This window comes from Engraulis encrasicolus, chromosome 3, assembly GCF_034702125.1.
Source record: "Engraulis encrasicolus isolate BLACKSEA-1 chromosome 3, IST_EnEncr_1.0, whole genome shotgun sequence".
Classification (NCBI taxonomy): domain Eukaryota; kingdom Metazoa; phylum Chordata; class Actinopteri; order Clupeiformes; family Engraulidae; genus Engraulis; species Engraulis encrasicolus.
The window spans coordinates 43,057,700-43,071,784 of NC_085859.1; the positions used below are offsets into that span (position 1 = coordinate 43,057,700).

Below are 14,085 nucleotides of genomic sequence, written 5' to 3' on the forward strand. Positions count from 1 at the left end.
ACAGCAGTGTATGACCACCCCCTGGTGGTAAGAAATGGTTATACTCACCCCCACTGGTTATACTCACCCCCACCCTCACCCCCACTGAGTCAAAATGAGAAACCCCCACCCCCACTGGTTATACTCACCCCCACTGAGTCAAAATGAGAAACTAGTAGGAAACAATGCCCCTAAAAGTCCTTACCTTCAGCCGGGGCAGAACCAAAAGCAAAACAAAAACAAAAACATATGCCTTTTTCTCACACATGCCCCATAGATCTGTATAGAAGACTAGATACGTCACCGCCTATTCCAGCATCCAGCGTTGTTTCCTCTACTAGTTTTCTCATTTTGACTCAGTGGGGGTAAGGTAAGGTGAATGTAATCATTTCTTACCACCAGGGGGAGGTCATGCCATAGATCTCCATAGAAGACTAGATAAGTCACCGCATATTCCAGTCTTCTATATACAAATGACATTCCCTTTATGAAATGGAACGTTGTGCAAACTTATTTTATACATGTAGAACATGTCGTTTGGATTTCCCTAGCATGGCTGTTTTGCAAAATTGTAAAAGCTCCCTCCAAGAGGGAGAATGATTACTTAATCACATGTACCTATTTGGAAATAAATACCATAAACTCCTTGATAGTTGGTGAAAGGCAATCAGGAATGTAGTTCTAAAGACGTTATTTTAAGAGTCTACTCAGAAAGTGTAGGTCAGGGGTTCCCAAACTTTACCATGACCAGGACCCCCATATACTGGTATATTCCTTCCAAGGCCCCCTTACATGGGTCATACCACACTATTTGTTTCTGTACACCCGGTTTCACAACTCGACGAAGTTGGTGCATTCCTAAATCTATTCAAGTACTACAGAAAGCATAATAAATGAACATTGTAAGGAGGATAATGATTCCACTGAGATAGTTTAGCTTGGTTTATTTTTTTTCTGCCATCCGGCTGCGGCCCCCTTGGCATGCCCTTATGGCCCCCCAAGGGTCCCTGGCCCCAACTTTGAAAAGCACTGCTGTAGGTGGTTGTACATCCTCTCTCTCTGTACATAGAAGGTTATTTGTTTATAGGTATTAAAGTGATACTGTCCCATTTTTGGAAATAAGCTTATTTTACACCTCCCCTTGAGTTAAGGCTTTTACCGTTCTCCTGTACTTCAAACCGTTTTCTAGTTATGACAGTGCACATTTTACTTCCAAGCTAACAGTTAACATTGAGTCCTATGAGACCAGTTAGCCGCGAACTGAACGGTTGAAAGTACAGGGGAATGGTAAAACCCTATTATTTAACTCAAGGGAAGGTGTAAAATAAGCTTATTTCCAAAAATGGGACAGTATCACTTTAAGATCCCTTAGGTATTAAGATCCTACAAGATCCTTATTCAGACTACATCAAAGACAAAGGCCTGTCTGGCAATACACACTTTATAACTGATTGTGTTATGGGCCTTTTCGGGTTGGGAAGTCAGTGACGTGTTTGGGAATTGCACTTTCAACAGTTTCAGCTGGTTATTGAAAAGGAAGACAAAAGCCAGACTGGTCATTTGCTGTACTATTCATACCGTTACAGTATGAATACATACTCAGGGCTGGGGGAGACATACTGTAGGGCCATGGCACTTTTGCCTTAAAGGGGCCCCTCATAATTAGGGGTGCAGAACTTGAGTCACAGGTGGGCCCCACACCCTTGTGGACCCCTATTTTGAGAAATGCAACAAATAATTTGCCTTCGACGCTGCCGGGCCCACCGGGAAATGCCCGCTATGCTAGATGGCAGTGCAGAGTTGTCTCTTAGCCTCTTAGCGCATAGCCTGTTATATCTTCACTGTCACCAAAATTGTAATTACTAAGTCTTAATCTGTTACTTAAGGCTCTTGGTAATGTCATAGCAATGTTGTTATGGGCCAGCGGGCCCATCTGTGCAACGAGGCTAGTACATTGGGACTTGGTCATTGCCATTCTAGTAACAACTTAAAACTGTATTTCTTTTTCCTGATTAACAGTTTGCATGTTGCAAACTTCACAATTTACCCGCATTACCCGTTTTATTTGTGGCTTATCAAACCCACCATGACCTAGATCAGTGTTGCTCAAGGGTGCTCGGGACACCCCGGGGTGCAATACCACTTCCTGAGGGGTGCCGCAGAAACATTCAATGCAATGCAGTGTGTGTGTGTGTGTGTGTGTGTGTGTGTGTGTGTGTGTGTGTGTGTGTGTGTGTGTGTGTGTGTGTGTGTGTGTGTGTGTGTGTGTGTGTGTGTGTGTGTGGAGTAGAGTAGAGTATGTGTGTGTGTGTGTGCTCGTACATGTGTGTGTGTGTTAAAAACACTGACCTAGATAGTCCGATTACTGGAACAGCACTATGTGCACTATAAAAAAAATGAGTTCCCACACCTAAAAGCCAGGTCAATGCACCTTTAAAAAAAACACATTTCATTTGAGCTTGGACTTTAACTTCCCTGGAAGTATCACCATGGGCAGACTATAACTAATTGCAGAGAGCAATTTAAAACATCTGCGGTGCTGCATTTATAGACATGCACTATATTACACCTTGTGGTCTGCGTGGGCATTCAAGCTGCATACACCTCAATCATGAACGGAAACAGCACAAGGGGAAGTTAGTGAAGACCTCTACAGTGCAAATATGATTCACAGTGTACTGTGAGTGTGACTACATTTAACCTCTTGACAGTCCCTTTGTCTTGTCTGATCAGAATAAGGTTTGTGACCACATCAGAAGGTAAGTTAATGATAAATCTGTATCCTTCTCTGCGGTGTTCTTTTATAGGCCTAAAAAAGAATGAGATATATACATTTTGTAGAATGTTGGTAAATTGACATTTTTATATTGGGCATTCCATTGAATTGCATTGCAAAATGCATTTTTTATAGAGGTTTAAAAACTGTTCTTAAAACATTTGAATGGTAAGAAGTCACACATAGGTGACAACAGTCAGTTCCAAAAAATGGTGGATCTAATTTTGTTAATGTTTTGGTTTGACAGTATTACGATACATAATTGCAGTCTTTTCCTCTCTGTGATCTTCACCTGGCAGACTTGCTATTCATAGATACGTAGTTACACATTTTAACATACATATTTACATTGGAATATCATGTGAGTGGTACACTCTCCAATAGCTAGATGAAATAATTCAAACTTCGAGGCAGGCCACCAACATACGTGTGTATATTTACATAGTTTTAAAATATAGACTATATTTTCAGTGAGTCAGAAATTCATATATTCTTATTATTCATTCATTATATTCTTAAGTATGTAGGCCTACTTTCATATGTTCAACTCTTAGCTTTAAGAACCTTACTTAAAGTTCCCAGAGGAGAGAGTGTTAGGCAGATGGTTGTATTTTTAGGATTAAGCACACTTCATGCACTTTTAAGAAACTTAATGTAGAAGTTTACACAATGCCTGATATGAGTGATCCTTCCAACAATTTCACGGGGGCACTCTCAAATCCGACGGTGAGTAGCACCAGGTATACGTGCAGGCTGAGAGTGCACTGGATAAAATGTCTGTATATATTTTAATCATTTTATTTTGGGCTTTTTTGTGTTGTTTTTATTTGATTTTCCTGGTATATGTTGATGTATTTGTGCTATCTGTCTTGTGTGGATTTGAACAAGTGACCGGCAAATTTAATTGAAGTGAATTAAATAAAGATTGCAGGGCACACCCCTGCCATGTCAATAGCCTGGTTCTCACGCAGACCTTCGTGCATTTCTGCCCAACTTTTTTGGCAACCACCCTCTACGTGAGAACCAGGTTACCATATCAATACCATACCATCAAAAAAACTTGATTCCTCCACCCCCAACCAGGCTGGGGCAGCAGCAGCAACACCATCATGAACTCCACCACAGAGAGGAGGTTCTTCTACCACTCGACCGGTTCCCGTGCGGAGAACATCTCCCTGGCGACATACTACGTTCTCATCTTGCTCTTCTCTGTCCCAGCCAACGCCATGGCACTCTGGGTGTTCTGCTGCCACCCCAAGAGGAACAACAACAGTAGGTCTGGCTGATATCGAGAAAAATCAATATGACAGGCCCTGCCGTGGCCTAACTCTACTATGTGGCCGACCCGGGTTCGATTCCCGGCCTGGGTCCTCTGGGTCGCTTCCTGTCACCATGTTCACTGTGCTATCATAAATTAAGTGAAAAAGACCAAAAAATTATTTTAGCCAATATTGATATCACAATGTTTTTTAGACGATATTTCTTTTTAAGACAAATAATTGTGCTAAATAATTCAGAAACTTCACTCCCTTCAGCAATGTGAGTGGAGGGCCATAGAGAAACACACAGTGGTGTTCTGCCTGAGTGTTGGGTACTAGCAAGTCTGCTCTGTGCTCGCAATGGCTCAAGTGGAGGGGAATGTATTGCTCTTAGCGTAACCTACCTTAGACAACTAACAAAAATATTGTTTCACCCTGATATTATGAAATGTGATTTTGTTTGACAGCAATATTGATATCACTATAAATCCTTATAAATTCGTATAAATTCGATATATTGCACAGCTCTAAACAACAACAGGAAGTCCTCTGCGTCCAGAGTGCTGCTGACGCACCTGGCGGTAGCTGACATGTGCTACGTGCTCCTGCTGCCCATGCGCGTGGTCTACCACGCCTCGGACGGCCACTGGATCCTGGGAGAGGCGGCGTGCCGTCTGTCCGGCTTCCTGTTCTACCTGAACCTCTACTGCAGCCTCTACCTCATGACCTGCGTGGCCGTCGACCGGCTGCTGGCCGTGGCGTACCCCGTCCGGGCTCTGGCCTGGAGGAAGCCGGCCTACGCCAAGGTGGCCTGTGCCGTCATCTGGGTGACCATGACGGTGGGAATGGCACCGGTGCTGCTGTCCAAACAGACTGTGGAGGTCCAGCTGGTAAAATGCTGCTAAAAACTGAAACTTTACTTATTTTTTGAGGGCCATTTTTGCCTTTATTTCAGGACAGTATGAGAGGTGACAAGAAGTGAGTGGGAGAGAGAGACGGGGGAGGATCGGACGGGACCCACTAGTTTGACGCCCTTTCGGTACCGTCACATGGTAATCAAACATTTCAAACAAGAAATTTAGGGCTAGGTTTGGGTTAGGGTTAGGGCTAGGTTTGGGTTAGGGTTAGGGCTAGGTTTGGGTTAGGGTTAGGGCTAGGTTTGGGTTTAGGGTCGTATGACATAAGGCGTAAGTACCGAAAGGGCGTCGAATTAGTGAGTCCCGGATCGGAAAATGACCTCGGGCCGCAATCGAACCCGGTTCCCCGGCGTTACAGTGCAGTGCCTTACTGTTTGGGCCGGTAAAACACATTTCATGTTATCATTAGAGTCATTAGAATGGGCCCTGCCATGGGTCTAACGGTAGGGCACTGCACTGCTACGCCGGTGGCGACTCGGTTTGATTGCGGCCCGGGTCATTTACAGACCCTTCCCCGTCTCTCTCTCCCCGCTCGCTTCCTGTCTCTCTCTCACTATCCTATCGCAAATAATGCTATAAAAGCCCTAAAACATTGATTGTTATGATTCATGAATGATTGCTATGAATGATTACTATTATCACTTCAATTTCTATTTCTGATTTCCTTTATTGTTCGTTCTACATGGCCCACCAGCAGCAGCAGCAGCAGCAGCAGCAGCGATACAGCAATAACGTGAGCGTCGTCTCACTGGAAGATCCACAGCAGCAGCAGCAGCAGCAGTACAACAACAACGTGACCGTGTGCCTGCAGCTGTACCTGGTGAAGACCTCCCCCCGCGCGCTACTCTCCACCGCGGCGGCCTTCTCGGTTCCCCTCCTGGTGCTCAGCGTGTCCTACATCCTCATTCTGGTCAAGCTGGGGAGCGTGTCACGGAAGCAGAGGCAGTCCCCAGTGCACCTGAAAGCCAAGAGGATGGTGGCGCTCACGCTGGCCAACTTCCTGGTGGCGTTCCTGCCGTACCACGTGCACCGCTTCGTTTACATCGCACGGTACGGCCGGCCTGACGTCGGCGATGCGGAGGCGACGGCGTTGACCGATGGGAACAGGTTGACGTCGGCGCTGACTTGCATCAACGGGGTCATCGATCCTCTCATGTACTTTTTCCTGACCAACACGTATCAGAGGACACTGCTGAGGATGCTGGGTCGGCCTGGTAACACAGCACAGCCCGATCCTGGACAGTCCTCCAGCCGCATGGAGATGTCTTCAGCAGAGATATTATAGACAGAGATACGTCATTGTAGTTCTTTTCCGGTATCCACTTTATGTCGGGTGAACGCCCCTTTAAGGTCAGATTAGACTTCTGCAACTGCGCTCGTCAAAAGTAGCGTGGGAGTGGCCACGAACCGACATTGTATTCATGCATCTGCGAGTTCTGCGAGGTCCGAGGTCTCTCGTTGCGAGCCACATTTGAAATTGCGCTATTACTTTCACTACATTGTAAGCACTGCGGTCATTTAAGCAATGTTGCTTTCTAGCCCGGTTAGCTAGGTATTTTCACACAAATTGCAAAGTCAATGCACTGGTATCATTATTTGACATACCCAGTCTGTTTTCACTCGCAGATGCATGAATACAATGTTGGTTCGTGGCCACTCCCACGCGAGTTTTGACGAGCGCAGTTGCAGAAGTCTAATCTGACCTTTAGAATTTTTTCGAGGCGGTCGACGACGGGCGCAGAGCCTCTGCGCGGAGGGCGTGGACTCGCACAGACAGAAGACGGACGGACGCAGAGGCTATGCGTCCGAATTATAAATCTAGCTTTAGGAGACCTTTGGTTAGGAGACCTTCAGAGTACTGAGGTTGAGAATAAATGCGCTGTATGTGGCAGTAGTGCACTTCTTGTGCAAATACCTCAAAAATAGAAGAAGAAGGAGGGGACAATGCCCCCTTAGGAGACCCAACTCGAGCACACTCTTTTACATTGGGTGGGCGGGTTTTGAATCCTCTTTATTAATCCAACCTCTCTGTCTTCAGCTTTTTGATTTTCTCGCAGGGATTCAGTTGAAAATTTCACACAAAAAAAGTTGTGCACCTCCCGTGTTGAGACACAGAACAAAGACATTCCACTCACATTCCAGTAGAAAAAAGTCTGCAAATTTCCATTTCATAACATTTATTGCACATAACAACTTTTTGAGCGTATGTGGTCTTCTGTCTGAAGAATTTCTTAACTCAGTGATTCAATTATGCTCTCTCTAAGCATAATGGTTAGTGAGTTGGTCTTGCAGGAACAATTATTATTATTATTGTTGTTATTGTTGTTGTTGTTGTTACCTAGCTGGTTGTACAGCACTTTTTTCAGCTGTTGTTGTTTTTTAAGTGTTTTATAAATAAATGTGAAAACAAGTAAAATGCAATTTAAAATTAATTTAATAGTCATACTTTAATAGGTGAAGGCAATAAATACATTTTGACAAAGCATCACATAGGATAAGGGTAAAGGGAAAACGTAAACATACTTTATCTTTTATATTTTAAAACAGATTTTCTGCATTTTTCTGCAATTTTTAAAGCATTTTTCTGGGAATGAATTGGTGGGATTTTGCATTTGAAATCGGGAGAAATATCAACATCAAAATAATCATCTATCCTTGCACTGTTAAACATTGCAGCCAGTTAAACGTTAAAAAGTAAGTTGCCCTGCTGCCTAAAGATTTTAAGTTAATTCACCTTAAGAAAGTCTCCAATTGAGTTACTTCTCGAGTTGAGTTACGGTAACTTGCAAACTTAAGGCAGCAGGGGAACTTACTTTATTTTTTTACATGTACTGGGGTGCATTTCTGGAAAGCGTAGTTGTTAGCAGTTAGCAACTTCGGTAGTTGCCAATGGGAAATTGCATTGCAACCAACAAAGTAGCTAACATAGTTAGCAACTACGCTTTCCAGAAATGCACCCCTGGCTTGCAATGCTTTACAGCGTGTAAAGCTTGAAACGTCTCTACAGACATAGCTTGATATAAGGCCTTTACAGTATGTCACGCTTAAAAGTTAAAATATTAAATATGTGATTTTGAGGTGTCACAGTTACATCATACTGGACTCTGTGATGGCCCAACAGAAATACTCTACGTGACTGTAATAGCTACATGAAGAAAAGTGGCAGATTAATGTGCAGTTGCTTTTAAGGTTAAGGTTTTCATACAATAGAGGGACCCTCGTACTGTGAGTAGGCCTACTGAGTATTACTACTCTCTGCTGGGCCTGTTTTTCTAAAGGAACAGCTGTGCAGCTCCTTTTAATCCTTTAACATGGTGTGGAGAACCTATGTCTCGAGGCCTTGAGGCCATCTTATCCGGCCCCCGATATAATTTAAATGTTATGCAGCTTAACATGAAATATGACATGTAAAGGAATCTTAGAAATTACAAATGTCATGCAATTAAGTTATATTTCAGGGGACCCATAGAAGGTGGCGTCTGTTATAAGGGTGGCTGCCTTCAATATAGGCCTAAAGTGCAGGAGGAAATCTTTTCATAGTACAGCCCTTTGAGGAAGTTGAAGTGGCCCTCGAATGAAAATCTTCCCCTCCCATGCTTTAAGATATGTGACATCCTGTATGTTTAGTGATACTGTGCGTCTTATCACTTACACGATCAGATGTGCAGCGTCTCTGCTCTGATGTGACCTATTCCCTATTCTTAATAGTGGCTGCTCTTTTCTTGCTTGTGCAAACATCTCACGCGCATATTATACAAAACCACTGAAAAACCTTAACCATTCTTCAACCCGCCCTCCTTCTGGGCCACAGTTGTAATACTCAACGAAAAACAAACAAAAAGCAAAAAAAATAAAAGTGAACATCTTTGCTTGACGTCTGTTGACAAGAGAGAGACACACAGACACTCATGCACTCAATGGATCTCGAAATATTCTCAGGACTGTCAATCTGGTCAAACAGTGAATAAAATATTCGGGGAGTGGTAGCTCAGTGGGCTAAGACGTACCTTTACTCCGGGGACCTGAGTTCAATTCTGACTCAATTCCATTTCCCAATCCTTCCCCTCTGTCGACAACTCAATTCCTGTCACACTCCCTCACTTATGGCCCTATTGTGGCTGATATGGTAAGGCACTCGTCCACTACACGGCCGACCCGGGTTCGATTCCCGTCCCAGGTCCTTTGCCATCCCTTCCCCATCTCTCTCTCGCAACCCGCTTCCTGTCTCTACTTCACTGTCCTGTCTGAGAAAAACAAAACAATAAAGGCTTGTAAAGCCCCCCAAAAATACACTCCGTCACTTATTAAGTCCTGTCCATAATAAAGGCATGAAACCCAAAAAGTGTATTTTGAAAAACAGTGGATAAATACGATATGTCTATTTAGCACTATAGAATGATAAGCTAACGAGGCACATGAGCCCTTTGGCTACTCTGTTCTTTGGCTGTCAGCTCTCTTTGATGAGTTACGGTAATCAACACATCAATAGGCACAGAATTCAAGTGAAGGTGCATCTCTGAGGGCTTTGAGCGTGAGCGTGTGTGCGTGTGTGTGTGTGTGCGTGTGTGTGTGTGTGTGTGTGTGTGTGTGTGTGTGTGTGTGTGTGTGTGTGTGTGTGTGTGTGTGTGTGTGTGTGTGTGTATGTAAAAGAAGGGGGGGGGGGGGCACACACGAAGCAGTGTTGCCAGATGGAAAATGTTGAACTATGGTACGAAAACCTCAAAATTGTCATTGTTGGGGGCTTTTTTGGAGAAAATGATCGTACACAATCCAAATGGTTGTTTTAAGCCAACTAAATGAACTGAATGAAAGCCCTGAAATTATCGTACATCATGGATTTTTGATCGTACAGAGGACAAAATGATGGTACAAATAAGTTAATTATCGTACATCTGGCAACACTGACTGGAAGACCCACATTACATACAGTATTTCACAGATAAACATGAAGTATGCCACAGGACCTAGCGGTGGCAAGTTGATCATGTGCAGCAGTTGAGATTGGGGAGTTTCTTATTGCCATTTCCTGTGAGGCTGGTGACGGCTGTAGGGTTGATCTTCTCTTGAGCATGTTTGGTCACCTCCCTGCACACCAACACGAACAGAAAACAGAACAAAATGGTTCAGTGGCAACTACACTTCTCCATATCCCAAAGATAAACAAAGACAGCCGGTAAACAACACAGATAAGCCTGCTCCCTGCACACCAACACAAAGGAAACAAAACAAAATGGATGTATCCTAAAGACAAACAAACAACACAGTAAACAACACAGACAAACAACACACAATACTTCCACTTCCTCTGGCTGAGCCATAGAGCCCTCTCAATGTGGCGTGACATTTGTAAGATTATTTGGTAAGTTTACAGTGACCACAAAACACCATTCACCCTTTGATTAAAACTTTTTACACATATACAACTAGCTAGCCTTATGGTGTGATCTCCTTCAATTCCATACAATTTACAAACATTCGAAGGCAAGGAATAACTATGGCACCAAGGTCCAGGTTGTTTGGAAGAGATTGGTCTAACCAGGGAAGTCAACAGGGGGGACAAAGGGGTCAGTTGTCGCCGGGCCCACAGAGAGGATGGGGGCCCAGAATTGGGTTGACATTACATTGTATGTACTGGGTGGGTGGGGGTGGGGGTGCGTTCAGATTACTTTTAACTGTTACAGTAGCTACAACCTCTGCATGTGTGGGTGTGCGTCTGGATAGTAAGGTGGTTACCATTGCCAAGTGCACTTCCTAGTTTAATTGAATGAATGGAAAGACTGAGTGGATTTATGCTTCTGTAGAAGTTCTTCTGAATGGAAGAGCTCGCTGGATATGAAAGAGGTAGCAACCGATGTGGGTAAAAAAACGCTTCCCTCCTACCCAGCAAGTCAGTATTTCCACAAAACTAGTCACCTGAAAGTATAATCCATTCTTGGGGGAAAAAAACTAGTACCTTCATACTTAAAGGGGTATGCCACTATTTTGGGGCTTAATACAGTTACAATCGTTGGCTGGGGTTTATAAAGGTGGTGAAGTGTCTTATTTTTCATGTTAAGCGTCGTCTTGCTTTAAGACAAATTAAAAGAGGGAATATGTTGCTAAGCTAGTGAAAGTCAATGGATCCGTGTAGCATGCTACAATGCTACACGGTTACATTGACTTTCACTAGCTTAGTGACATATTCCCTCTTTTAATTTGTCTTAAAGCAAGACAACGCTTAACATGAAAAATAAGACACTTCACCACCTTTATAAACCCCAGCCAACGATTTCAACTGTATTAAGCCCCAAAATAGTGGCATACCCCTTTAAGAACCAAAACTGCATAATAAACAAAGGATAACCAATTCATGTGACTGAGAATCTGCTCAGAAATAACAAACTGTGGAATAAACATTCAAACATTGATTCATAATATTATTATTATTGTATTATTAGGTGTTCTTAGTTATCTCTACATTTCTAACCAATGATCTTGCAACACAGTTCACACTTACACTTACAGTTCACACTTAAATATGAGACATGAGACAGACATGAGCAGAGACGTTGTGAAACCACTTGTATAAGGGACAGTGTTTCCGTTTCCCTAGTAAGGTGTGAAAGACCTCAATGACTCACCTTGCTAAATGAAGAACCGCCTCGATGATGTTGGAACCATCCTTAGCACTGGTCTCACAGAACAAAGCACTGTAGGTCTATGAAAGAGGACACAATCAATCAGGTTAGCGCCACATTCTCGCTGAACTGTGGTCGATTATTTGAGGCCAATTCAATTCTACTTAAAACAAGCACAATTAGAGAAGGCAACCTGTCCCCCAATATGAGGTCGGGGTATGGTGTTGTGTGTGTGTGTGTGTGTGTGTGTGTGTGTGTGTGTGTGTGAGTGAGTGAGTGAGTGAGTGAGTGAGTGAGTGAGTGAGTGAGTGAGTGAGTGAGTGAGTGAGAGAGAGAGAGAGAGAGAGAGAGAGAGAGAGAGAGAGAGAGAGAGAGAGAGAGAGAGAGAGAGAGAGAGAGAGAGAGAGAGAGAGAGTGTGTGTGTGTGTGTGTGTGTGTGTGTGTGTGTGTGTGTGTGTGTGTGTGTGTGTGTGTGTGTGTATGTGTGTGTGTGACGGCAGAGCTCCCTCACCATGGCTAGCTTCTCCCCGTAGCTGGTGGGGATGCAGACGATTCCATCCTGCATGGCCTCTGGCCGCAGGTCGCACTTGTTGCCCACGAGCATGATGGGAATGTCATCCTGGGACACGTCCTGCCAAACACATCACACACATCATCAGTGATGGGCAAAATGGATTCATTAGTTTTCAATCTAGTTCCACATATTCCAAATGACTTGGTTTTACCTGTTCAATTCAGCCAGGTGATTGGTACAGGGTTCCCACACCTTTTTCATGAACAAATTCAAGCACTTTTCAAGCACCAAATTTTCAGTTTTCCAGCACCTTTAATAGTTCGCGGGAAGGGGTGTGGGGGCCCTCCCCCCAGAAAATGTTGTGTTTTTAATATGCAATTTCCTGAATTCTAATCAATTTTAGGGTGTCGAATTGCAAATCCCATCCGACATCTCACTCCCTCAGATTTTTGATGTACCTGAACAATTTATTTCTATTATTGGGCTCACTAAGTTTCATTTGACACAAATTACAAGCATTTTCAAGCACTTCACCAAAAATTCAAGCATTTTCACAACCTTGAAAACACTTAATTGAAATTCAAGCATTTTCAAGGAATTCAAGCACCAGTGGGAACCCTGTTGGTAGGTTGAATGATCTCCTGGTTGAACTGAATAAGTAAAACAGGGTAATTTGCAATATGGCACTGGATTGTAACTAATGGATCCATGATGCCCATCACTGCACATCATATTACATGTCTAGCATGCTGCCAAACATTGATAGACCACTAACATCAAACTCACCTCTACTGCCCTCTAGTGCCCAGTATAAAGCTACACCAGAGATTCTCAGATCTCAGCACTGCTACATCACTCTCCTACATCAGTAGGCGACCAAGGGAGCCGAATGGAAACATCACTAGCTTCTCTAGGCCAGTGTTTCCCAACCTTCTTTGTCTTGCGTACCCCCTAAGCCTTTTTGTCATACCACGAGTACCTCCTCACTCATGTTCTATATCCCAATGTGACTATGCTCCATATGTTTTTTCATTTTTCCATGTACCCCCTGCAGTGTGCTCACGTACCCCTAGTGGTACACGTACCCCTGGTTGGGAAACACTGCTCTAGGCCGATAAAAAAATAAGACAACACAAAACATCCACTTAACTATAATCAATTTTAAGTCAGTTGCTGGTGTAACAGAGTTAGAAATGTAGTTGGTGAATTTCACTATAAATATTTGGTTCTCCTTATCATACGAGTTGCAGCCACCTGGTGGTGTATTCTTGCAGCTGCAGTAGGTCAGGTCTTTGCACAAGAACTATGCTTCCTCCAGCCAGAAAGAGTTAACTTCGCTGGAGGTAAGTTCAGTGGTATAATGCTCTGTGTGTTTATCCATAAATGCAATATTATACATGTGTGCATATTAAGGTTTGCAATTAAAAATGTTGTTGAGAGTAGTACTGCTACATGATTATGAGATCGCAAATGATTTTGCATAATTATTGAAATGGTATTCTGAAGTGATAATTTCTGACCACGCTATGAACCAGCTAGTCAGTTCGCTGCTAGTCTGAACCACGCATTCTTTGTTATCCGTGGTCAGTAAGCTAACTGTATCTTTATCCTTTTGTGTACAGATATGAATGTACAACCGCAGCTGCATGATGTTGTGTGCACTTAATGTTTCACCAGGTAGGCTTTGTTTTGCTACTCGATGTCGTTCTCGTTCTGTTTATTTACTCACCAATGGAATACTGTAATGGAATGTCCCGTTTAATGAGGGAATGTTATCGTAGAATGTTGTCCATGATAATATGTATGTAAAAGACAATGGCTCCATGTCTCGTGCTGACAATTCACTATACGATCACATACAGCCAGAAAGAGTTAACTTCGCTGGATATATGAAGGTACAACCGTAGCTGCATGATGTTGTGTGCACTTAATGTTTCACCAGAATAAATGCGAGTTGGAGCCAACCTTTGTCGCCTTTCCTTGCCTTCGACCTGCCGCCGAATGCGGTCTGTTACACTGGACC

At 43.4% G+C, this 14,085-nt stretch overlaps 2 protein-coding genes across 3 annotated transcripts in view; one reads left to right on the plus strand and one right to left on the minus strand.

The window, feature by feature from the left end:
* Nucleotides 1-3,788: 3,788 nt before the first annotated feature.
* On the plus strand, nucleotides 3,789-6,216 carry si:dkey-96n2.3 (uracil nucleotide/cysteinyl leukotriene receptor). The gene is made up of 3 exons (XM_063194065.1): nucleotides 3,789-4,031; nucleotides 4,574-4,904; nucleotides 5,626-6,216. The coding sequence occupies exons 1-3, from the start codon at nucleotides 3,865-3,867 to the stop codon at nucleotides 6,214-6,216; spliced, it is 1,089 nt and encodes a 362-aa protein (XP_063050135.1). The 5' UTR covers nucleotides 3,789-3,864.
* A 3,382-nt stretch (nucleotides 6,217-9,598) lies between these two features.
* The window catches only part of rasef (RAS and EF-hand domain containing), a 27,401-nt gene continuing 22,914 nt past the window's right edge, over nucleotides 9,599-14,085 (minus strand). For both annotated transcript variants that reach the window (XM_063194516.1, XM_063194515.1), the window contains exons 15-17: nucleotides 12,060-12,179; nucleotides 11,552-11,628; nucleotides 9,599-10,016 (exon numbers count right to left, since the gene is read on the minus strand). In XM_063194516.1, coding sequence (XP_063050586.1) covers nucleotides 9,914-10,016; nucleotides 11,552-11,628; nucleotides 12,060-12,179 — 300 coding nt within the window. In that variant the 3' untranslated portion in view covers nucleotides 9,599-9,913. The remainder of the gene's footprint in view (nucleotides 10,017-11,551; nucleotides 11,629-12,059; nucleotides 12,180-14,085) is intronic.